The 26,362-nt window shown below is 34.9% G+C and overlaps 1 protein-coding gene across 4 annotated transcripts in view; it reads right to left on the bottom strand.

Annotated features, from left to right (window-relative positions):
* 7B2 (Secretogranin_V domain-containing protein 7B2) overlaps window positions 1-26,362 on the bottom strand; it is a 254,094-nt gene that overhangs the window by 23,921 nt on the left and 203,811 nt on the right. For 2 of the 4 annotated variants that reach the window (XM_069831077.1, XM_069831079.1), the window contains exons 1-4: window positions 26,229-26,288; window positions 17,160-17,252; window positions 12,201-12,304; window positions 6,189-6,361 (exon numbers count right to left, since the gene is read on the bottom strand). In XM_069831077.1, the coding sequence (XP_069687178.1) occupies window positions 6,189-6,361; window positions 12,201-12,304; window positions 17,160-17,252; window positions 26,229-26,276 (418 nt within the window). In that variant the 5' untranslated portion in view covers window positions 26,277-26,288. Of the gene's footprint in view, window positions 1-6,188; window positions 6,362-12,200; window positions 12,305-17,159; window positions 17,253-26,228; window positions 26,289-26,362 lie in introns of those variants that run through there. The other 2 variants (XM_069831080.1, XM_069831081.1) reach the window with 1 other exon arrangement.

The raw sequence follows: 26,362 nt of genomic DNA, 5'->3' as shown, positions 1-26,362 counted from the left end.
TAATATCTCAACATTTGAAATAATGGTTTTATGAATATCAAAGTCAATAAAGTAAATGATTCAAATTATATTATAAATTTCCTTAATAACTTCTATATACGCCTACCGTACATATAATTCACAATTTAAATACCTGAGATTTTGGGGAACATATTACGATTAGTTATATAAGAGGTATGTGTAACACTGGATTTCTAGGTCTCAAATAATAGTAATAATAATAATAATAATAATAATAATAATAATAATAATTTTAATTATTTGGCACAGTTAAGCTCATCAGGCCTTCTATTCCACTCGACCACGTTGAAGGCAGAGTATCGACTGGAATTTGCTTTAGGGATATTTGAAACAACTATTGAAAAAAATTATAAATATCCTACATTCTATTGGTAGGTGTGGTTGACATACATGTCACTGTTGCTCCGAATAAGTGAAAAAAGAATAGCGAATGGTGCTACTATAGGTGGAAGTGTCCAAAAGTGAAAAGTGTTGTTTTGACTGCAGAAGAGCTTACACCCTGAAATGCATCGCAGAACGGTTGCTGTATATAAAGAGACGAAATGAGATGTAAGCGGTTTTGCTGTCAGAATCCACAACTAGGGCAAGCTATCACTCGAAATTCAATTCAACAAGTTGATGCTCTTGTTCAAGCGAATAGAATAAACCCGTTAAGCGAACCTAGTCCATTACGAAATATCAACCTGGAAAGTATCCATAAAACTATCCACGAACACTTGCAGTATCACAAAGTGTGAGCGTAGTAGGTGCCATACTCTTTAACTGCTGAGCATAAAACGAACGTGTAATCATGTGCCAAAACAGAACCTCAGACGACATAAGGAGAAGGCTTAAAATCAGTTCTTATACTTATTTCATTGTCACAGGTGACGAGTCATTCTAGTCGGTCTAGCATGGAATAGAATCACACCGGATCTTCTCAACCCTAAAATGCTCAAGTTGCAAGGAAATACAAGGAAAGTCATGTTATCGTTTTAATCGATTATCAAGGTTCAGTGCTAGTGCATCAATTCCCAGTGTTATACAGACACTCTCGCGCATCTTGGATAAAACATTAAGAATAAACGCCCAGGACTTTTTACAAGAAGAGTGATTTTATTCCATTACAATGCTCCAGCTTATACTTCGAATTCAAGGGACGAGTTGCAATGGTTTCGCTGGGAAACACTAACACCTTTAAAGCCATGATTTTTCTCCATGTGATTTCCATATATCTCGTAATCTGAGCAAAAGCTTGACCACATTTCCATTGAACGAAGTAATTCAAAATGCTGGTGTCGCAAAGGGAGAAGTTTCTTAACAATATTTGCGAGTGCTAAGGATTAAACGTAATTGCTTTGGTTTCATTACCGATGGCCGAGTTTCATTTGGACGATCTAATATTAGTTTTAGAGCAGTTTGGATTTACGAAACAAAAATTGACGGAGAATGCAAGTTTAGGTTAGTGGATTCCTTAACTTCAAAATTATATGTTTGAGGAATATTTTGTTACTTATCTAAAATGTTTATTCAGATCACAATATATTGTTAAAAGTTAAAGTTATATAATATTAAAGATGGTATCTTACAGTTAGATTGATTTACATTTTGTGTCTTATAAAAGAGAAAATAATTATACCAAATAAACTCAGCATTACTGACTCAGAATTTAGTAATATTAAACGCGAAGTTCAGCAGAGATCAAATTTTAGGTTAACTATTGTTTCTAGTGTATGATTATTATTTGGGCTCAACCATGAAAAATTATCCCAGGTAATCTTATTTACAGATGATACAAGTGTGATTAAGTAAATATGATCATTTTATAAACATTTCTAATGCAATACTACATATAATGAATTAATGTTCTAATGGAAATAAATTAGCATTTAATGTTCAAATGTGGGAGAAATTATGAACCTTAGTTTTCCCACAATATTAGAATAACTGGAAATGATCTCAAAGATTTTATAAGCAAACCGTGTCTTGGTTTGGAAGTGGATAATCACTTGATGAAGTGGAACATATATATAGAACATATTTATTTCCCCTAAATTAAACTCTGTCTGTTATGCATTATCTTCTATTAGCCATATAAACACGCTTAAGATTGAATATTATGCACAGTGTCATTCTGTAATTGAATATGAATAAATTCATAATCTGGGGCAACTCATATGAAGCTAAATATAATTTTTATTTTGAAAAGAAAGCCCTAAGGATAAAGACAGGCATACATAAAAGGACAGTAGGTATAAAGTTCTCCAAATTTAGAAATATTGATCTTACCTTGTTAGTATATTTTTTTCCTGATGATGTTTCATTTTAAAATACAAGATGCAGAGGGTCAGCGCAATAGATCTTAACAGGTCGCAGTCCTGGGTCATAGTGCCCTGTCTGTTAAATTAAATTCAATTCAATAATATCTACTAATCAAAACATTCATAAGACACAAATGAAATATCAATCTACCCGCTCTTAATTTTAGTTTTAGATACTATTAGAAAGGAATTCACTATTCTTATATTACAGTCTTCAGTGCATTGCTCAATTATCTTGAAGCTTTGAAGGACCAAGGATAAAGATTCAGAACAGAATTAACAAAATTTCTCCATACTCGTACCTTCTACTCAACTGATGAATTGTTTATGCTTGTAAATTTCATTAATTTGCTTGCCTATGTCTTTTTTGCAAAACTTTGGACTTGCTACACATCTCAAAGCTGTGAGTACATGATCATGTAAGATTTGTGGAATATAATAAAATAAATGAACATAAATAAATTATTGTCACCTCCAATTGAGCTATCATTTACAACGCACAGATGCACACAGAATCCCAAACAATGCTTAATTTCTGCGCACATTCGAAGAGATTTCTGGGCTGTACAAAGATGGGTTGAGTTCAAAATGCACCATTCAGAGCATAACAGAACATTGCATACTATTGGTATGGATTGGAAAGAGAGAAGTCTGTTCAGTAATCTTTATATGAAATAACGAGTGACAGTCAGGATAGGAGAAGAAACATGAGAAGTAAGTAAAATTGGGAGAGGAGTAGGCCTATGTCAAGGATATCCTTTATCACCTACTCTGTTCAACATTTACTTGGAGGATTTAGTAAATAATTATTTTCAGAACATGAGAGGAGTGATAGTAGGAGGAAGAAGAATAAAGTGCATAAGATTTGCTGATGATACGGCATTATTAGAGGAAGAGGAAATGATACTAAAGGATGTGCTATTGGAGCTAAATGACAACTGTGAACAGTATGGGCTGAAGATAAATGCAAATAAGACGAAGAGAATGGTCATAGGAAGAAAAATACAGACGATAAACTTGCGAATTCTAAATGAGGCAGTAGAGCAAGTGGACAGCTTCAAATACTTGGGGTGTACTATAAGCAATAACATGAAGTCAAAATAAGGATAGCAATGGCCAAGAAAGCTTTTAATAGGAAAAGGAGAATCTTCTGTGAACCTCTGGAAAGAAGAACTAAGGAAGAGACTAGTGAAGTGCTTTGTATGGATTGTTGCATTGTATGGGTGGAGAAACATGGACATTACGACGAAGTGAAGAGAAGCGAATAGAAGCATTTGAAATGTGGATATGGAGAAGAATGGAACATGTGAAGTGGACAGACAGAATAAGAAATGAAGCTGTGTTGGAAAGAGTGGATGAAGAAAGAGTGATGCTGAAACTGATCAGGAAAAGGAAAAGGAATTTGTTGGATCACTGACTGAGAAGAAACTGCCCACTGAAGGATGAACTGGAAGGAATGGTGAGCGGGAGAAGAGTTCGGGGTAGAAGAAGATGTCAGATGATAGATGACATTAAGATATATGGATCAGATGAGGAAACAAAGAGAAAGGCAAAAAAAATAGGAAAGACTGGAGAAAGCTGGGTTTACAGTGAAATACCTACCCTTGGGCAGAACACTGTGAATGAATTAAAACCTATCTAACTGTACTCACAAAACTAAATAAATTTCATATTAAATCGCTAAGAGATTATTTTTATGAGATGTAATTAGAAATTACTCTGGTAATAGGTGTAAGATGTTTGATTGCAGCAGTCCGCATCAATGTAGAGGCGACTGTACAAGTAATAATTTAACTTTTAAAATAAAAAATATATATAGCCTATTTTTGTATTAATATTTAAATATCTCTTTACAAATATTTTTTTTTATTTTCTAATAATAATACAAAACTATGTGTTAGAATATGACTTCCAAACAGAAGCCATTAATGGGGAAATATATCCTAATAGAATAACTAAAGCAGTCGACATATCTTCATTAGAAAATAGAATATTATTTCAGTCCAATTTGTGAGGTAGTTTTTAACGTGTTGTTGTTGTTGTTTAGTCAACTGTCCGAAGACAGGTTTGAACCTCATAAGTGACACCTATAAGGCTCACTCATGAGACAAGTGTATACTAAAGAAAATGAAGCAATTTTGTGCAACGTATAGTAGATTTCAATTGCCATGGAAATGCATAAGTAATATCCGATAATCCCAACAGTGTGAACAAGTTCACTCCTGTACACAAAGTGAGTAGCAATATGAATATGACCAACTTGGAAGAGTTTATTATAATCCATGTGGGTGGGGGTTCCAAAATATTTAAACAAATTTTGTTATTCAGTGGTGTTTTGTCATGAACACGAAACTAGCGCATGCACAAAACATGCGTAACTATAGAATGACACTAGAAGCTTGGTATCACTCACATTCAGATGGATAAGTAACAGTAACATTTATGTGATGTTTTCATATCTACTAATATATAGTATAACTGTTATATTTTAAATTTTCTGTGGCCCAAAAAGTAGGTCTTCCAAATTCTGTTTCAATAGATTATTATTATTATTATTATTATTATTATTATTATTATTATTATTATTATTATTATTATTAATGTAGGGTGACTATTATTCATAGCTTATTGATCAGTTCATTGGACACACTTAAATCTTAAAACAAATTGTATTTATTTATTGCAATTTCATCGTCATAATTTCTGTAAATACATCACACGCAATCGTAAAGATTTTCTTTAATCCTCTATCCCTTTTCTATTTTATTCACACTTCACAATATTAGAAAGGTTTAGAAAGTATAGGCCTAACATTATTTCAGATTATGAGGTTGAAGAATTTTGTCACTTCGCTTTAATGGTGTAACAAAGTTCTTCATGTTCCGTAAATAGCTCTCAATCATTTCTATACTCGTACTTGTCTAAAACTATCCAGATACTGATAATTTAAAAACGTTTTTAAAATAAATGTTGGATAAAACTTCCTCCTTACTTTATCTTCAATAAACGAAAGACTACATTATTTGTATCACACACAAAATTAATGTAATAATTAAAACGCGTTCAAGCAATTTTAAAAAGTGTATAGCTTTGAAATACTTTAAATGAGCCGTTCAGAGCAAAAGTGGTGTAAGTCAAAATTGGGTAATGAGGTTTAAAGTAAAAATTCTGTAAAATACAGCGCAAAGTAGCAATTAATATGACCTTCTTGCTATCCACTGACCACTAATAGTTTAAATAAATTGAATATTAACTGCTACTTTGCGCTGTATTTTAAAGAATGTTTACTTTAACCTTCATTACCTATTTTTTACTTATATCACTTCTGCTCTGAACGGTTCAAATTTACGTGATTATTATGTTTACCCCCTCACCAGTTCATTCGAAATTAATGCTTACATAGTAGTGGTTCTCGAATAAAACTCAGAATTCTTGCTATCTAAATTATAATTATAAAATAAATGCAAAACGAAAAGTTTATCTATTTAGAGCAACAGAAGAATATTCAATAATAATATAATAGTGAAATTCTGACGCTTCGCAGCTTTAATTTTTAACTAATGACGGGTACTTGATCTTCATCACTCAACCACATAAAGCCAGTTGTACAGACTAATTTACTGACAGGGTGCTCCATAGGAGGCTGGTCTACGCTACACCCAAGATGAGACGAGTTGAGATGATGGAGATTTGTTGTGATGCCACAGGGGAACTGGAGTTCCCGGAGAAAATCGCTGCATTACCTGAACCGCAGGTTTTCCTAGCAGAAGTTGTATATCAGGTATCGAATCCTGGTCCACAGAATTATAATACTAGCACTCTAACCACCGGACAGCCATAGCGGCGCCCTTCGTAGTGCCTTCTCACCTGCCATGTACTGGTGTCCCCAGAGAGAACTGTGTTGCAGGTATTCCTGATCACGGATGCTGGGGTTTGGATTACCCGAGTCTCCTAAGGAATCATAGTCCATGGGAAACTGCTGCTCCTCCGTTTCGAGGTCCTTTACGTTGCGCCCCGGCATCATAGCTCCCAGAGGAATCCTGCGTTAAAAAGAATCTCTGTGCACTTGTAACTTATAATGATAACTTAAGCAAATATGACAATGATTACATAATCACAAACACAACCTTACAGTCCCAGCATTACAAGTTGCTAATCTGTCACTGACGACTATAACGGTGAGCAGACATAATGTCCATCGTAGAATATCCAATGCACAAAAATGTCCATACCATATTGTCCTGCACTATATCATCCAACCCAAAAGACCCACCGCCGGAAACGTCCACAAGGCAACTAGTCTATACCAAAATGTCCACATGGTCAAAACATCCACAAAGTATTGCAATTCCAGTATGATACTGTGACCAAGGAATCTGCTGCAATAGTAGACAATATGACATGCAGACAGCAAATGAAGGAACTATTAGCCATGTCGTTCATTCCTCTTCCAGACATACAAACCACATTGAGATCCTGTATGAGGACATCCATGAGGATCTTCTGGACCTTGTGGATTATATGAAACATGTTTATGTAAGGGGTAGACGTGCGCAAAGAAGACGAAGAGCTGTTGATCCTACATTTACACCAGAGGAATGGACTTTCCATGGCCACCATCGGACGAAGAACATGTAGTTGAAGAATTTGATTCGAAGTTCCAGAGAATAGTATCTGCAAACCATGTTAATGTTTGGCGACTTCTCGACATGGGAGACAAGAACAAAATGAAACAGAACGTCAGATACTGCAAATACAGGCTGGTCATGTGAATGTGAGACGCCCAATAAACAAGAAATACGAAACAAGTGAACGAAGGGTGCTACAAATAGTATGATCTTATCAGCAATATAAGTATCAGGGGACTGAGAAGCTTCACCTCAGAGCAATATCATACCACCTAAAATTAAACATTGCGGTTCTTCTTGAGCAGGAATGATGTAATTTTCTTAACTTGATGAAATCGTGTAAATTCTGTAACTTCTCACTTAATGAATGATATAATTTTCTTAACTTTATTAAATTGCGTACATTGTGTGACTCCTCATTTGCTTGAACACGTTTAGTAACCATTTTCATTAATAAATTTGTACTGTAAACGCTATTAAAATAATTTAAATTTCTAATAATTTTATATTAATATCGAATTGGTTCAAAAGATGGACATTGATGGACATTATTGAGTGGACATTTTGGCGCAAGAAAACTGGACATATTTTTAGTGTGGACATTTTTGTCATTGGTCATAATATTGATTGGACATTAATGTAATGGACATTCTACGATGGACATTATGACCTGCAAGCACTATAATAATAACCGTCACCGTCGTCGACTAGGCAATGCCATCAGTTCATCACTATCTTAGTTATAATTATCGACAACAAACAAATTTAAGAGACTATTTATTCTGGATTAGACTATTTCGTCTTAAAGGCATTAAATTGTTCTCTCCTTGGACTTCATTTTACATTTTTGTCATGTTGTTATAACACACAATGCAAAAAGAAGAAAAAAAACATTAATATTAGGGTGTGTCTTCCCTGGAGACCTGTAGCCAATGATGGTAATGCCACTCCGCCTACGTACGAGCACATGTTCTCTCACCAAGATAAGGGGCATCACTAATAATTGTTTTAACGCACGTATACAATTACCCAACCTTCGTTAATTGAAGTAATTCCATTGAAGAGAACTATTTATTTTGAACCTCACTGTAAAAAACAAATTCATTCGAAGGGTTCATGTTTTGTCATAAATAATTCTGTCTCCGGTGATGATGCCTTGCATGTGAAAAATATACAACGTGTTCCTGAAACGACGGGCATTTCTTCCATAAGCCTATATTCGTATGGCTCATGTGTCATGTTGGATGGATTATGAAGGAGTATCAGAAATGATGGAAGTTATGATAAAATAAGTTTATTCTCTTTTAAGTGTTAAAAAGTCATTAAACCAGCACGTTTATCCGTCCCTCATGACGTGATTTGTATTACCTATTTGAATAATATGGACGGCGTTTCAGGGACAGTCTGAATAGTTCAATATTACCATTTACCTTTGACGTTGATTCAGTTTGAATCAGTTTTAGTAGTACTTACAAAATAAATGTACACGTTTGACTTTTTTTAATGTTATCTTCCAATCCCACAAGTTTTATCCATTGTTAAGTTTCGATATAGCAGCAGCAGCAGCAGCAGTAGTAGTAGTAGTAGTAGTAGTAGTAGTAGTAGTAGTAGTAGTAGTAGTAGTAGTAGTAGTAGTAGTAGTAGTATAGAGTGTAGTGTGGCTAGGGGAGGGTTAGAGTCGACCCTTCAGCACGTCGGCTCGACAGTAGCCTATTGTGCATACCGAATTATGGGATGAATGAGAATGAGGTGTACCAGCCCACCGTCCGCATGAGATCCCTCATCCGCTCACCCAATGGGCCCCTATATCCCCCACCTTAAGTTCATTCCGCCAAGGTGACCAAGCAGCATAGGATCCATTCCGACAAAACTTCTAAGGTATCGAAGCACCCTCGGAAGTGTTCTTAAGGAATGAATCCTGGCAGAGATATTGTGAAATGCTTGAACCCAGAGACGATTTCGGAGAGGACCCCTCTCCTGCAAGCTGGCGAATACGTGCGTCATGACCTGAATATATCTATGGAATGAAATGATGAAGGTGAATGATATGATATGAAATCTAAATTCTTTTTCTACAGGGAAGATGAAGGGAAATTGACCGTTTTAATGAAATGGGCCTAAATAACTGTGGAAAACCACGGAAAAACCACAGTCAGGTTGGTCAGTCCGGGGATTTGATCCGCGAACATCCCGAATGCGAGGGCCGTGCTTAACGTATGAGCTATCTCGCTTGGTTGATGTACAACTAAGTGGAAAGATTTCATTAATGAAAATAAAAATAGTATCTTCATTAATTCAAGTATTCGTGGTTATATTATGTATATACATACATAATACGAAATTCAGAGTATTCATGCCCTGTTCATTATTCATGCCCTCAGTAAAAACCATATTATGAATCAAACTAAAGTATTATTATGCATTGGTAAGTAAAAACTGTGATGTAAAATAGTTCAATGAATAAGCAAGGTATCTATATTATAAAATTATCAGCATGCATAAAGAAGGGGAAAAAGGAAAAAATATATATATAAAACTGTTATCATGCATACGATATTTTAATTTGGGACTAGGATGTTTGTGAATCGATGCCATAGATCGAGTGAAGCAAGTCCTATGAACAAAATTCATGTTTAACATATGTATCGTATATTATTCTTTAGGAAACCATTCGTTTTTGCTAGTGTAAACAAGTCTCACGACTTCTCCGCTGCGCTCATTTTAATAATGAAACTTCAACACATTACAACCAAGCGATGTTATAGATAAGTAGTAGACCATTGGATTATAGCTCGAGAAGTAGTCCCCGGTACAAACTCACTTTCCCTATTTTTTATTATTTGTAATTCTTGTTTCATGTAGTAAATAACAAAATAATCGCTGAAGTAATTTATTTAATTAAAGTAGGTCTATGTTTCTTATCCGAAAGCAGTCCATTTTAAAAGTAGAGCTAAACATGTTTGAAGCGCTTCATTGATTAGTTGCGATTTTAGCTGTGTGATATCTAGTGAGAAACAGTTGGAAGTCAGTATGAAAAGTAGTTTTCGCTCTAGTGTTAAAAGAACTTTTCACACTCTACCTTATAGATACGAGAAAAATTTTAACGACTATAACGAAAGGACGTCAGTTTTTATAGAGTGACAACAGCTGCGACAAGTGCAGAAATATACCTTCAAGATCACGCATATTTTATACTTTTACGTTTTACGCAGTTCCCAACCATTCAATTATTTTATCATATAGCGAATTATATTATTGTTTTTATTTTTTTTCTTGAACTACCATTTATAATACGTACCTACATACGCAAATGAACTCATTTACTATACATCGAAAATAGAAGATGAATTTCGGATTTTTGGATTCTACGCCAAAAGGGATTGTCGTCTCACCGGTTTACGAAGTAGGCCGTTTTGGGCTCTGCGCACCAACTGAATCTCAAAACATACCAGCAGGATCCAATTTAATAACGACTTCCAGACTGCAATAGTACCGAGACCGAAATAGTAACGTGGCTTACGTGTGAACACACCGTAGAACTTTCGCAGCTGTAACTTAGTAGAAAACTTTCACAATAAAAGTTGCGACGAGTGGTCGTATCTTTTTACACATACATCCCGCCATTCAAGTGATTAAAAACCACTTGCCTAGTATTATTTTTACAGTCATTATTCTAAAATCAATTCTGAACTATAAAAATTCTGTTTTCGCAACGCTTGGGACTCAGTTGATATGTGTTAGTGGACTCAGTTGGTATTTTCATCTTTTAGCTTGAAATAATAAATGCCTCTTACCACTTCTGTCATAAGATGGAAGACATGCGATACATAAGTGAAATGAGTCATTTTATGATAAACAAAAGTAAATGATTATCCAGCTTTCATCATAATTTGTAAGGGGAGGAATCTCTAACAGAAAGTAATGCGCTACCATTGTTAATGATTTATCAATAACTTCGTGAACAGATTTGCTACAGTTTTGTTACTGTAATTTTCTTAAACATCAAAATGTAAAAGAATACCTTCAGAATATTGTCAACTTAACAAACAATCACTACGTTGCCTTTATCTGTGGTCTCATCAATGGAAAAACAAATTGAACTGTCTTGAATTTCTTCTTTTGTCTTCTGTACATTTTCATGATACACGGTTGAAGCATAGTTTTTCTAAGCGTTGACCCATCCGGAATGGTTCGTTGAGTGTATTTCTCGTGAAATTTCCTGAAGCATTGATTCTTCAGTTCTTGGAGAGGAATGTCAGCAAATATGAGAGCTTAGAAAACATTCGTGTTGAACTCCGATCTTACCTTCGAAGTTGTTCGTTCTGCCAGAAACAATTATCTCTGCTTGGAACTTCATTGGTTGTTAGCCTGATGTTTACTGGTTGAAATTTATTTCTGTACCGGGACCGTTGTACAGATTTCACTTTGCACTGATACAGATTATAAAATAATATTTTAGTCGGTTGACAAACCTTCATCCTTATATTTGAAATGTAACGTTCTTATTTTAATAACTAGATATGTACTGTATTTACATGGAATCCGTTCCAGGCTTAGGGAATTATACTTTGTTATATCCATTCTCACAGAGAACATTAGAGATAGTAGTAATAAATCTGCCTTTCGTCATACGCAACCATAAATACTTATTATAACTTTATATGTTATCAATTAATATCAGAATGAAAGCAAAAGTAATATAAATTACGGTTATGAGAAAATTGCTTATTTTCCTTAAGACTATAAAATGGAGACAAAACTTCAAATTAGTTATAAAGAGGAGAGATAGCCTATCTAAATATGTGATCACGGCTAGGAAAAGGCGGCAACAACTCGGAACTTGTAATTTTACAGGAGAATAAAAAAATATGATTGGTTGAAGATATTGATTCCTGTATCTTATCGCCATCATTTGGATCAAATTTTGAGCTACGTGATGACACGAACATTAATGTTGTAGCAAACTGAAATACAACGAAAATGTTTTTATGTTAAATATTAGCCCAACTAACATTAAAGCTGTTACCCCATTGGAGACCAGTTTCATAATATTAACTTGAAATCATTATTAAAATGTTCAAATCTTTACTTACAACATTAAACTTTTTCCTAAAACGTTCAGAATTTGATTCTAAAATAGAATCAAACAAAAACAGAACATTGATTTTTCCGAATTGAAGACCCATTTCCTAGGCAGAGTCACATGTGCTCCTATATGTCGATTATTTTAACAGATGCCTGCTTTACATACCTGTTCGTTTCAGGAAAGTCAAGATATGCGTCCGCAGCGTCTGCAAGATCTTTGCCCATCCTGTCAACCACTTCCCTTAGAAGTACGTCCGTCAGGAAATGATCCTGAGAAGAATACGGTACACAAAGCGTACACTTTTCACAAAACAATAGCGTGGTGGTTTTGATTAAGGTATCCTTATATTATTGAATCCAGACTTGTGCGTTTCTTCAGTTTACGACTCTTGAGTGAAATCAAATAGCATACAAGAAGGACTAGTGTATAGATATCGGAGTGTATGAGTGTGTGTGTCTAAATGCGTGAGGAAGTATCATAGTGTGTTATGGAGGTGTCAGATTGCATGAAGATGTGTCAGATTGGATAAAGACGTCTCAGGGTGTATGAAGAAGTTCCAGAATGCATGGAGACATGCTAAAGTGGGGCTTGTCAAGACAGTGCCTGTGTGTATGAAAATATGAGTATATTAAACTGTGTGTGAGAGTGTGTAGAGTGTGCGCGTGGGTATCATACAGTAAATATGAATAAGATCGTGAGTGTCAGTGTGTGTCAGTGAGAGCGAACGGGTATGAATGCGATGGGTGAGAGAATATTTATTTCAATATAACAATAAAATAAGTATGGCATTTAAGTGTGACCTTTTTCCATAGTAAGCCATGTTTAGCTCAGCATTACAGAGAATATATAAAAAAGTGGCATATTATTATTTCGTAAACTTCTGAGCAAAGTTAACATAGACAAGTCATCACACTGACATGAATTGGAGAGTGGTATGACACTAATGAGAATTTGACATAGACTTCCCTCTCTCCATTTCTGTAGTGTCGAAATTTTCATCTAAACAAGTGTATTCATAACATTGTTCATCATTCCTTCTAAATCCTGTAGAATGTAAATTAGTCTAACAGTATTTACGTAATGTTCTACTGTACAGTATGAAATTATGGAATATCATGATGATCCATCACTAGGGAATGGATTTCTAGGTGCTAAAAAAAAGAAATTTAGGACTTTACAAAATCAAATTTAGGACTTTTAGGGTTTATAACATTAGCAATTAATAATTTTAGCAACTATACCATTTTAGGTAGAATTTATGCATAAAGAACTGGTGCTGACAATGAGTTCTACTGTACTGAAGACCCGAAGAGACTGATTGCTGATTGGTTAGGGGGCGCATTGACACGAAAACTAGTTCTTAAGCTCTCACCTAACATGAAGAACCTATACTTGGCTCGGAAACATGACGGCCTCTGTTCTTGGAATTGGTAATCCCTCATAAACCCCCATCCTCTACTCAACCCCTAGCCGCGTAGCAGAAATACAATAGATCCCAGCATTGCCAAATCTAGCAGTCATTGCCTCTACCTGTTGGGTTTCACCCGTTCTCAGTGTCTTTGTCGACGTGTTGTTTTATACCGTTGTGCGCTTCGATATGTGTAAATTTATTCCGGCCATGATTAATGAGTGTTGGAGCAGATGATCCGCAGTCAGGCCTCCTGATTCACCTGATGATCACGACAAGAACAAATAACACTGTCGAAGAAAACAGAATATCTTATTTGCAGAGGAGCGTAGCTAAGAAAACAAAGTGTTAAAATCGTGTCTAACGTTAGAAATTCTATCCATAAAGTAATCGAAAGTTCAGGCAGTTTAATAAGTATAAATCTTAATCACTTAACATCGGACGCAACCTGCGGAGTTGGATATATGAGGCATAGAAATTAAGAATTACGGTTCACCAACTAAAGAGAAAATAAACAAATTAAAACATAATTCGGTAATACAGACGATTTTATACGTGATTTACTTCGCCGAACAGTACGTGAACAGTACGTGAAAGAGATATCGCCAACAGCAACACCGTCTTTAGCAACCTAAATAATGACATTATTCACAGCAGTGCTTAAAAGTTTTCTAACTTACAGCAGTGAATTAAATGTTTTTAAATCACTCTACATGACAACCAACATATTAGCAATAGTAAAATGAATATATATGAACTTCTTCGGCAACAACACAGTACAAAGAAAAGCCCTACAATTTAAAATTAAATTTACATACCAGTAATGAATAAAATTTTGTATAGCATACTAGAGTAAACAGATTTTATGCGTTCGTGGAAATTATCACCCAAGGCGAAGCTGATAAAATCTAACTTTACTCTTTTGTACTATAAATTCTATAACTATTCAATGATCACAGTTTCAGAAAATTTTACCAGCGCAACATCCTTAATTAAGTATAAAATTCTGAAACTTCAATAACATGAGAATTTAACACTTACTATAGAAGTCTGCATTTTTTTGTTTATTTAGGCAAAACATGTTAGTGAAAATATAAATATAAAGTGTTTTTAAAATAAGTTTGTTCATTTTTATACCAATTTTGTTTTAGTAATTATAAATTAAGGTATATTTACAAAGACTATTACACTCTTACTACGTCATACTACTTTTGACCAATAAAATGGTACGAAAGGACGTATTTCAACCAATCATGGCTGCTTATCGCACAATTTTATCGCGTCCCTAGCATTTGTTTAATTTTATCGCGTCCCTAGCATTTGTTTCTTTGTTTGCCAACATTTGAAACTGCGCTGGTCTGGACGTCAAAAATATATATAAAATTACAAACCATTCCAGTCGATGCACAGCAGTTTCAAATATGACTCGCATTGGCATTCAAGAACAAGAATTAATAAAAATCACTGATCATACCTATGCATCTTCTGAAATCCGATTTACAAATAAATGAGGAGCACCATTTGGAAATCCTGAATAAGTTGAATACACCATGTAGGCCTAAATCAACGAGTTCCACTTCTATTATGCACACGTCCAATATAACATCAATTGAACCACCAACCACATTCAAATTTGAAAATTGTACATTCAATAATTATTCCTTTTAAAATTATTCATTCGGAAATTCTGAATAAGTTGAATACACCATGTAGGCCTAAATCAGTTCCACTTCTATTATGCACACGTCCAATATAACATCAATTGAACCACCAACCACATTCAAATTTGAAAATTGTACATTCAATAATTATTCCTTTTAAAATTATTCATGTTTATTTTTTATGTCATCGTCGTTAATTAAAACTTTTCTAACACTTGTGTATATTAGTTAGGTTATGTTATAGCTTCTGCTCTGAGAGGATAAAAAGAATTTCTGCTATATGATATTATGGATAGTCACGTATCAGAGATTGTTTAATATTAAGATTTATTGAATAGTAATCATTACAGTGTCTGTATAAAGACACTACTGCCATCTAGCATGCATCTAGCATCATATTTGTAATGTTGAGATGGTACAATAATACATTTGAAGACAGTTGTATTTTCGTAAGTCAATTAATATTTTATTGTATTGGAGTACTTCGTTACTTCTAATCTTTATATACTTTCTTCTAATCGTGTAATAGTCAATTAAATCCCACTCGAGTTTTGATTTTCTCTAGATAAATCAAAACGTCTAGTGAGATTACTGTTGATAATATAGTCTTTTTGAAAATCGCGGTTTCACGGAACACAGTTTGAAAAACGTTCGCAAATCACAATGACTTCAAGAATTGGCAACTCGGCTAAGGGTTTATCCCTTGCGCGTGCCTGCAGTTAACTGGAGAAGGGGATGAGGGAAGGTCGTCATGTTTTCGTGCGAAGTATACCATTCCTTTTATGCTAGAATGGACTGTTCCAAACAAACTTCGGTTCCAGGAAATTAGGTAAAATCTTCTCCCCTCCACTTCTAAGACCATTATGGAAGGAACTTGCCAGACCAGCGTTTATCTGTAAGATACTTTTGTTACCGTATATATAATTCCTCTTGTAATTTACTTTTTGGAATTTTTGCATTTTTATTATCGGTATTTTTTTTAAATACGAAACATACCGTACTAAAAATTTATCTTTAGACACAACCATAGTTTTTAAGGCATTTATAGGATTTTATGGCTCATTTTAGGTCCTATAGAATTTTAATAGCGAGATTCAGTGTACATGAAACGTAGAGATAGCTTAATGAGATGTTTAGTACGGACGCCGGACGTAGCAAACAAATAGGTACGTAACTAGAAATCCGTTCCCTACTCATCACTTATTATTAGGCTGCTATTACACAATCAAAGTTCTTTGACACATATTTTATAAAATATATATTATAAAATATATGACAGTATAAAAGGTTTTCTTTTATAAAAGTTTCTTCGATAAAAGATCTTTTATAAAATGTAAGTGCATCTTGTTATCTTTGATAAAAGATTTCTACACCTTGAAACAAATATGACGGAACGCAAATATAACTGACTGTTGCTACCACAAGAATTCTGATATCGGAGTGTGAAGGAAATTAAATGTTGTAAATAAATAATTTGTATAATATAATATTAATATTATATAATAACATTTTATAATAATTTGTATAACTTTTCAAGTCCTCGCATTGTAGCTCTTTCAATAATTTCTGATGGATAGTTCTCTTGTCTCGTTTTGCAATCCACGGTTTAAATCACAGGCGTTTCTTTTTCTATTTCTTTTTCAGTAAAATGCTTAGGTAATAATTGAACTAATCCAGCTAAGCAAGCATAATACTGTTCTTCATTCATAGTATTATAAACTTATCGCATAAATATTAGTATCAAGAAATCAAAAAACTCAACGCGTAAATATCAGTATCAACAAACCCTCGGAACACGTGTTAACTGTTGCGAAATAAGTGTTAGGTGAGCTTTAGTTCCTAATTTTAGGTTATCTTTGATCAAATATTTTATAAAAGATTTTATGTAGTGTAATAAACCCCAAATTCTATCATTTATCAAAGATCTTTGATAAAATATTTTATCATATTCTTTGTCAAAGAACTCTGATAATGTAATAGCAGCCTTATAAATCTATTCCAAATGTATTTGAGAACATGGTGTGGTAGACTTATGCATTTCGTTCTTCCTCTCACCTTTTCGTGAGGCATGTACGCTGTAGCTCCAATCACCATCACTGCCATGGTGATGATACTTAAGTGCCCCATTGTTGCAGATCCCTGGTATTCCTGAAAAATATCAGCATTTTAGTTCAATATACAAGTGGTTCATTTTAAGAGAACTATTTTTGTACTGTAATGAAATAAAGAGTTATAAAGTGAATAAAACTTACAGTAAAACTACTATATAAGTTATTTAAACTTCAGAATTTGCTTTAGTTACAGAAATGAGGCAACTTTGTAAAAAGTACATAACTGTGGGTGAGCTCCCCAATTTACATTGCATTGCTTCAGTCTTGCCACGACATGAACTTGTAACTCTGCCAGAATCATTGTGAATCTTGTCTTCCAATTGTAGATTATTACCCAGTCTAATTCGAAATAACCCCATAAAAAGTCTGGAGTTGTCAAATCGTATGAATGCGAAGGACACTCAATGTCACCAAATCAGAAGATGATAACCCTGGGGAAAATCCGCGCAAAATCATGTTGCGATGAGTTATATGGGTTGTTGCTAAATTTTGTTGACACCACAAATTTTCAGCTCATGCTGTAACTATTCTAATGTGGAATGATATAATTATTTCATAGATCTTATGGATTTAGCGAGTTCTGACATAAAAAATTGATTTCATTTCTCACTAAATGGTACTCAATAAAATCTGGATTATTCGTATGTCATGTAAAATAAAGAACACTAACAAACTAAACAAATTTGTTTGTCGTGCTGGCTCAAATTTTCTGCTAACTGGATTTTGTAGTCGCGTAATCTGAAGTCACAATTAAATATTTTTATGTAAGACAGCCTATCTGTATCTCTCACGTCAGAGTGTCTTACCATACTGATTGATATAGACTGCATTCTACTGAAATTCCTAGGCTGAGTAATAGGGTAAACTGGGGTCTGTTGGACAGTCGGGCATGTTGGACACTCTGTACTTTAACGTGTTACCTCGTCACTTGTGGGCACCACATTCTGCTCGAAGTCAATGACGGAAGTAGCCCCACTCGTGGCTACTTCCGTCATTGACTTCTAGCAGAATGTGGTGCCCACAAGTGACGAGGTAACACGTTAAAGTACAGAGTGTCCAACATGCCCGACTGTCCAACAGACCCTAGTTTACCCTATTCAAGAGTTGAAGGACAATATTCAATGTGAAGTTGGCAGTATTAATTCAAAGTTACCGGTTCATATCATCGCGAGTTTCCGTGAACGACAGCAGCAGTAAATTGTAAGTAGGGAACTGTTATAAAAATGCAAATTTTATAAATTATAACCGATTATGAATTTAAAATATATATTCGAATCGTTTAAATACAGAGTGCTGAAAAATTAAGTTACAATATTCTTTGATCTAGGCGAAATCTATTTGTATATTATTTTAATGTACCGAAGTACATATGATATTTCCATGCAGATATTCTGCGTCATCATACGATGAAAGAGTAATGGAACGGAGAAAAATTCTCTCCGGCACCGGGATTTGAACCCGGGTTTTCAGCTCTACGTGCTGATGCTTTATCCACTAAGCCACACCGGATACCCATCCCGGTGTCGGACAGAATCGTCTCAGTTTAAGTTCCAACTCTTGGGTTCCCTCTAGTGGCCGCCCTCTGCACTACGTCATAGATGTCTATGAACGTAGGACCGAAGTCCATACATGTGCTGAGGTGCACTCGTTATGAGTGACTAGTTGGCCGGGATCCGACGTCTTAAATGCGTAAATCACTTCGTGATTTAAGACGGCGCTTATTACGTCGGATCCCGGCCAACTAGTCACTCATAACGAGTGCACCTCAGCACATGTGTGGACTTCGGTCCTACGTTCATAGACATCTATGACGTAGTGCAGAGGGCGGCCACTAGAGGGAACCCAAGAGTTGGAACTTAAACTGAGACGATTCTGTCCGACACCGGGATGGGTATCCGGTGTGACTTAGTGGATAAAGTATCAGCACGTAGAGCTGAAAAACCGGGTTCAAATCCCGGTGCCGGAGAGAATTTTTCTCCGTTTCATTACTCTTGCATCGTATGAAATCTATTTATTTTTGTATCTTTCGTTGTATGTTACTGTTATTCATATTTTATATTTTTCATAATATGTAATTTCTCTTATTGTTAGTCATTGTAATTTATGCGTTATGAATCGTTTATCCAACTTTGTATTTCTATCATATTTATTGAATTTGATATGTTTTGTACATTCTGCAGGCCACTGTGGTTGTAAGTTAAAATTAAAAATTAAATATTAAATATTTTTAGTCCGGAAATAGATACTTATGGGTGTCGAGTCTGGTTTTTGGTGAAGTTTAAATTCACTGCCACTAAACTGCGTCCATAAATAACAGGGGGTGATGAATCGGTTTTTATACATAGTATGGCCAAGCACGTATCAGGACGGATATATACCATTAACAGAACGTTTTACGTGGAATGAATTGTCTGACTTGGATTCGGCCTACAGTGCAGCAAGAAGAGTGTGCTGTGAATGGTTTCCTCATAAACACATACCTTGTCGAGCGACGTTTGTTGGCACCAAACGACATCTGCAAAAAGAAGGTTCATTTCTAGCCAACAGACATTATGCTAGTCACAGGCGAGTTGAATGAAGGAATTTTGAGTCGGTTTGAAGAAAAGCCGTCAACAAGTACGCGATTAGTTACTCCTGAATTTTGACTAGAGTGGAATATTTTATAAGAGGAAAGATGGCACCCATCCCATCCACAACATCTTCGTCTTGGTGATTCTGTTGCTCGGATGCTGTTTTATTGGTGGACGTTAGATCAGATCTTGGAGAGGCCTGGATTTCCCTCAGTTAACCTCTTCATGGATAAGACAACATATATACAAGAGAGGGAATATATAATAGCACGTCACATCTGGGCGGAAGCAAACCTCCATTCTCCACACACCCACAGCTACCAGGAAAGACTTAGACTACTCTTAATCACTGAGCAGGTATCGTGGGTGAATATATAATTAGTCTGTACTTGCTTTCCACCAAGACTGAATGGTTCCCGTTATGGCGTCTTCCTGGAGTATGTGTTAACGGAACTGCCGCAAGACGTCCCATTGCACGTTCAGCGGTGCATGTGGTTCCAACAGATGGTGCTCCGGCTATGATGTTCATGCGTAATTTCACCTCAATACACACTTTGGTAATCAATGGATTGGAAGAGGATGACCCGTTGCTTGGTCCCCACGATCGCCAGACCTCACCCCTATACACTTATTCCTCTGGAAATACATGAAGGACCCAGTCTACTCCGACCCTATTGAGTCGGAAGAGCAACTCATCACCCGCTTTGCAGCAGCTTTGCTAGTTATTCAAGAAAATCAGAAATCGAACACGTCAGTTTCTAATCTGTATGTAAATGGACAAGGTCGCACTTTTGAGCATTTATTGTAAAATGTAAGTTAATAAAGATTATTGTGTTGAGTTACGATAGTGAGTTTCAGTTTCATTTTCATTGCATCGTTTAAATCTATTAGAGCAGTAAATACCCGTTTTCGGACTATGGTTTCCTATCTCATTCCGTCTGTTTAGGTCTACTCTTGCACATCACAAAGTTTTGGAACATAATGTACCGTGTTAGGTCTGATTCATTTTATAAGGCTTCATTTCATTATAATGTAGTTCTTTTAAAGCGTCCCTCCTTGTACAAGAATTGAGGCTCTGAGTGCAATAAGAGCTTAACTCTACTTGAGTCGTTATTTCGGCAATGGCATTTTCATAATTTTCCATGTCTTCTCCATAGACTGTAAAAGTTGTATTTCATTTCGTCGACTCTAAATGGCAGGAGAGTTCAGTATGTAAAGTGCTGTGCTAAGTCGAAAGATTCAAAATTCGCGATACATACATTACGTTACACTCATGTTTTATACATCAGGGTCTTTGGCGTGTTCATATACTTACAATAACATTTTCCAGCCATTCTGTTTTTCATTAATATACCACTAAACGAAGAAATAATCTAAAAAATCCCCCTCGTCCTTACTTAGAATTGTAAAAGAACAATTATATTATTTCATCATTTAAATTGTTAAAACCAGGAAATGTATATTCTCTTCAAAATACGTTGGATTCCGAACCAGTGCTGGATGAAAATCATCCTGAAAGTGAAATCAGTGATCAGTGATCATATTTGCCGTTATAGTAGAGGAGTTTTCATCTGCAGCATAGTTTCAGAATTGATTTTCTTAATACATCTTCTGTTTTTTATTAGAAATTTAAAGTATACATTATTTTGTTTTACAGTACATTTCCATAAAAAATTAAGGGCTTATCGGCAAAAAATGTATTGTGTATTATTTTGATAAGCTGAAGCCTTAATGTACAATTATTTCTCATTATTCATTCAATAAAGTTTGTGTGTGTTAGTGAAATAACACTCTTCTACTGGTTTTAATGCCTAGGTACTCTAATTTCAGAGATCTCAGACTTTCTATGCAATAACGACATAAGTTTTACATATTTTATTTACAAATATTTAAAAATGGGTTGTGCTTAAATTATAACTGATATTGGATGTAAATAACTTACACAGTCTAAGATATTATACAAAATAAATTATGCGAGTATATGTACTATTAAAATTTCTACATTGTTCTAAAATTTTGACATTGTTTTTCTCAAAACATGGGTTTTTAACTTAAGCTATTATTGCATCCAGCGTCTCAATTAAAATTATTATTGTTTCTATTTAATAACACAATTAGCAGTGTCCTATTACTAATTACTCAGTACAAGTTATGTAGTGATGTAGTTATCTCTTTGCTACTATTCTTTCTTATCATTGTCGCCACTGCTACCATTAAATTACACAGATAAACTTCATGCTACTAAGTCTGTTGTCCTTACTATCTTTGAATTTGTACTGTTACGTGTTCTCTTGTTTTTACTATTCTGATGTTAATGTTCTTATTTGAATTGTTTCTGCTTCTTTTATTATTATGTTGCACATATGTTACTGTTCTGTAATAGCCTTACATGGCTGCTATCGGTTCTGTTCCTCTTACTATGCTTCTACTACTTTATTCTTGTTGTTGCTTTACACTGCTATTATTGTAATACATACAGTATGTCAATAGTTCAAGCGTTTCGTGATTTAAACATCTCTCAGGCAAAAAAATAGTGGGGCGTTTTGTGAAAGAGAGGGTATGGGTTGCAAATAGTACAAACTCTACAATCTGGTCAAAAAGGTAAAGCGGAACAACTTTTGCAATGACTTGATAACATAAATCGAAAAAAAATATCGTTTTTAGTTTATTTTTTGTCAGATAAAACAACATTCCACTTAATATGAAAAGTGAGTAGTCGCAATTTGCGTATCTGGGATACAAAAAAAAAAAAAAACATACAACGTCGTATAGCTGATAGCACAAACGGGATTCATCAAAGGTTCAAATTTTCAGCTGAAGGGGTATGGACCTTTCTTTTCTTCAGAGATGACATTACTGGGCTCTCTACCTTCATGTGTTACAATAGCAGTTGTTCACAGATATACATGATGATTCATTTTTCACAGAAGCTGCTTCCTACTCCATTTTCATCGGGAAGTCCGTAAATGAAGTTTCCCACATCGCTAGATCGGACTTATCGGTATCCATTATATATCCCTATATCGCTGGCCATCTCAGTCTCCGGACCTAATGACATACTATTTGTTTGTTTGGGACTATGTGAAATGCACCGTCTACTTGCCATGTCTATCTTGAGATCTCCGAGAACTAAAGAATGGAATCGTAATAGCTATGGTAAGAATAACAGGGGACACATTGAATTGAGTGTGCGACAAATCTGCTTATCGCCTTTCGTGTGTAGTTTAACAGGAAGTGTACATTTAAGTTCTGGTGATGACATTCGGAGAGTTTCTCTGCAACTAATACAAAGCGAATACTGCAATCTTGTTGTTAATCTTTAAAACGGGTATTCGTTTTGAATAATTCTGTACATTGACGTAAATAGTTACATATTTATAGTATACGGCTGGTCCAGTGCAGCAGCAGAGTGGTCAGACCTTCAGCCTGTCACGCAGGCGGTCCGGGTTCGAGTTCCGGTCAGGTTTTGGATTTTTTTTATTGAAAAATTCATAGTGACATTTGTGGTGAACAAGGTCGCAGTTGGGGTTTTTCATGGGGTTCTCCCGTTTCCCCACATTATATTTATAGCCTACATCATTCCATCAACATTTCTCCATTTTGTTATCATTCCATAGCACTTCTCGAACGCCGCTGGCGACGCAAGGAGGGGGCTGACCTAGGGACGAGTGGGTTGGCTTGCTCGACGCAACGAACTTAGTGTAGTCAGTCAGTGTGGGTTAGGTAATGCATATACCTTGAGAGTTAGAGCAAAATAAACCGTAAAAGGTTGCAGTTCTGGGCCGTGTACCCCTCCCGAAAATTCCATTCCATTCAATTGTATGGCTGTAAGATATTGTACTGCTTGTTTCATATGTGACTTTTACACATCATTTGAATCCTCTAGATTCAAAACCCTCTAACGACCATTTTGTTCATAATTGAGTTATGCCCATAATGAATTCTAATCATTTATATAGTTTGAATTCAAAAAACCACTTAATGCAAAACAAAAAGTTTATTAAAAGTCGCTGTTAGGTTGAAAATGTTCTCTATTTGCCACAAGTTACTGTAAAAATTCTTTAATTTGCGAAAGTGGATATAGGGGATTTTGAATCTATAGGATTCATTTATGGTATTGCTATCTATTAACATTTTCCGACTACCGGTACTTTTTCGCAATTTACTTATGTCCTTATCAGCTATCGACAAACCGCCGATCGCAAGTTTCCAGTAGCTCAAGAAGATATATTCGTTAGCTCAAGCTGGGTTGGCAACACTGTGTCGCTACTTTATTCTGATACGACGGCGGATTTGACTACTGAGCTTGACAAAAGAAACAGCCTCAATGCTCTGTCTGTTTAAAAGTATGGCGGATGTATCGCAGATATGTCATAATGGCAAGTGTAATTATGTCTCTTACTAATTATTATGTTCCATTGAGTCATCCGGAACGCTAAGTTCCACATGTTCAATATAAATAAATAAAAATGAAAAAAAAAATAGGCATTTGATTGTTCAGAAAACCAATTTTATTTGAGAAGCGGTATCCATCTTGATAAGCTAGTTTAATTCTCTTTCCATTAGAGAAAAACAAAATTAGAAGATAGTGTAACTATAAACTTAGGCTAGTCACCATTCCTGTAAGTAAACTTGATAATTAAAACATTATAATTAAAATATTTGTTATTTTTAAACAAAGATTTCCGCATTCTCGCTTTGAAATCTTAAAAAAAAGAGATCCAAGCAATGAGAAGAGAAAATTCGTAGCAGCTGTTTCACAAGAACACCAGATGCTCTTCCATCAATATTCAGCTTCAGTTTCTGTTTCAGTTGTTACAAAGAAATAAGTTCATTATATTTTGTGTATTACAGTCTTCAATGCACTTCCTAATTATTTTATGGCTTTGAAAAAATCTAGAAAAAACATTTTTAAAATTTCTCCATATTCATATTACCTTCTACTCAACTGATGAAATGTATATACCTGTAATTATACATACATATACATATGTATGCTATGTCTTGGGTTGTAGTTTATAATATTTGCACAATATAGGCTATGTGTGTTCAGTGCAAAGTATGGCTAATTCTATCCAATTTTATTGCAAAAATGGAGAAGCACCATTACTTGTTTATATTTACCCCCCTAAATCGCTGATAGTAAAAATGAGTGAATGTTAAAATGAAATTCCTAGATACCTACGACATAATCTGAAAAAGGAAAGAAGCTCAGTTAAAATTTTAATTTTTTAGAATGTTTTTGTTATTTTCCAGAACTTTGTAAAAATGGAACTACCTCCTTTTTGCAGTGACCCCTACAATTGAAGAGTCCACTGCAAAAATGATGGATGTCATTTGGAATATATTTTGCAGGAGAAGCAATTGAAAGTTTGAAATGCTTAGCGCTCAAAGCTCAACTGTGATTTTCCGATCATTACTGGACAATGACTATCAGTGTTAATGCCATGTAACTCTGTATGTACATTCTATATGTCTTAAGCTATGCATTGACAGTCTTGGTTCATTTTCGACAAGAAAGTGACATCCATCATTCTTGCAGTGGACTCTTCAATTGTTTCACACTTCAGAGCCACAGTGCTGATTTATACTCAGTGGAATACAATAAATGAAACGAAATTCTTTGTTGTGAATTTGGATTGATTTCATATTATAATAGATACTTATTTTCATTATTTATTTGTGTTTAGATATTGGTACATTTTTAGCTGTACTTTCTGTAGCTGAGACTCTCAATAACATGATCAGTTTTTACATCATTAGGCCTGTCATTTTGTTAAAATTATTACATAAATTGGTATATTGTTTTGGCAATGGATTCTACCAGAATTTTCGAAATGTTTATCCTTTCTTTCTTAGTCATTTTTATTTTCTATGTTTTAGATCTGTGTAGAGATCATTAGAACTTCCTGAGGACAGAACAGAGCTTAAGATTCTAATTCTAGAAATTAATTATGCTGAAAATACAGAGATTGGTTTTATTCCTAGCACTTGCTTTAAATATAATACACACTTTAGTATCTCTATCTATACTGCCAAACACCTTAACTTATTCATTCTCAATCTTAAAATATCGCCCCTTATTACTGAAGAGTAAACATATTGGTTCATCGAGTTCAACAACACGACCCTGTCCACCTATCTGGTGTTTTAAGTTTCTTAACAAACCTCTCTATAAATACGATAATAATGGACTTGTGTCTCAACATAATAAGCATTAGCAGTATTTAACAGCTATAAATAAACTAACGACATATTCGGAAAAAAGAGTAAATTTACTACACTCATAAGAAAGTAGGCCTAGTTTAAATCTCCTTATTACATGTTCGGTTCTTCATACAATATGGAAAATTAAGATAAGATTTTTCTATTTTCACATTACCACACGATACACAACATTTGGATTCTTCGTATGCAATGAACAGTAACAAACCATTCTATACCTCGATCTCTGTCGATAACCGCCTACACAACTTAAAAAAATTCATCATCTACTACACTACCGTGTAGGTACTATCACCTTAACTACACGTTTAACCTTAACTGGTAGAACAAGTACCGCCACCATATGATACAT

This window comes from Periplaneta americana, chromosome 7 (genome assembly GCF_040183065.1).
Source record: "Periplaneta americana isolate PAMFEO1 chromosome 7, P.americana_PAMFEO1_priV1, whole genome shotgun sequence".
NCBI classification, from domain to species: Eukaryota; Metazoa; Arthropoda; class Insecta; order Blattodea; family Blattidae; genus Periplaneta; species Periplaneta americana.
Note: the sequence above shows the minus strand (reverse complement) of the source record. Positions and strands in the feature narration are given on the sequence as shown.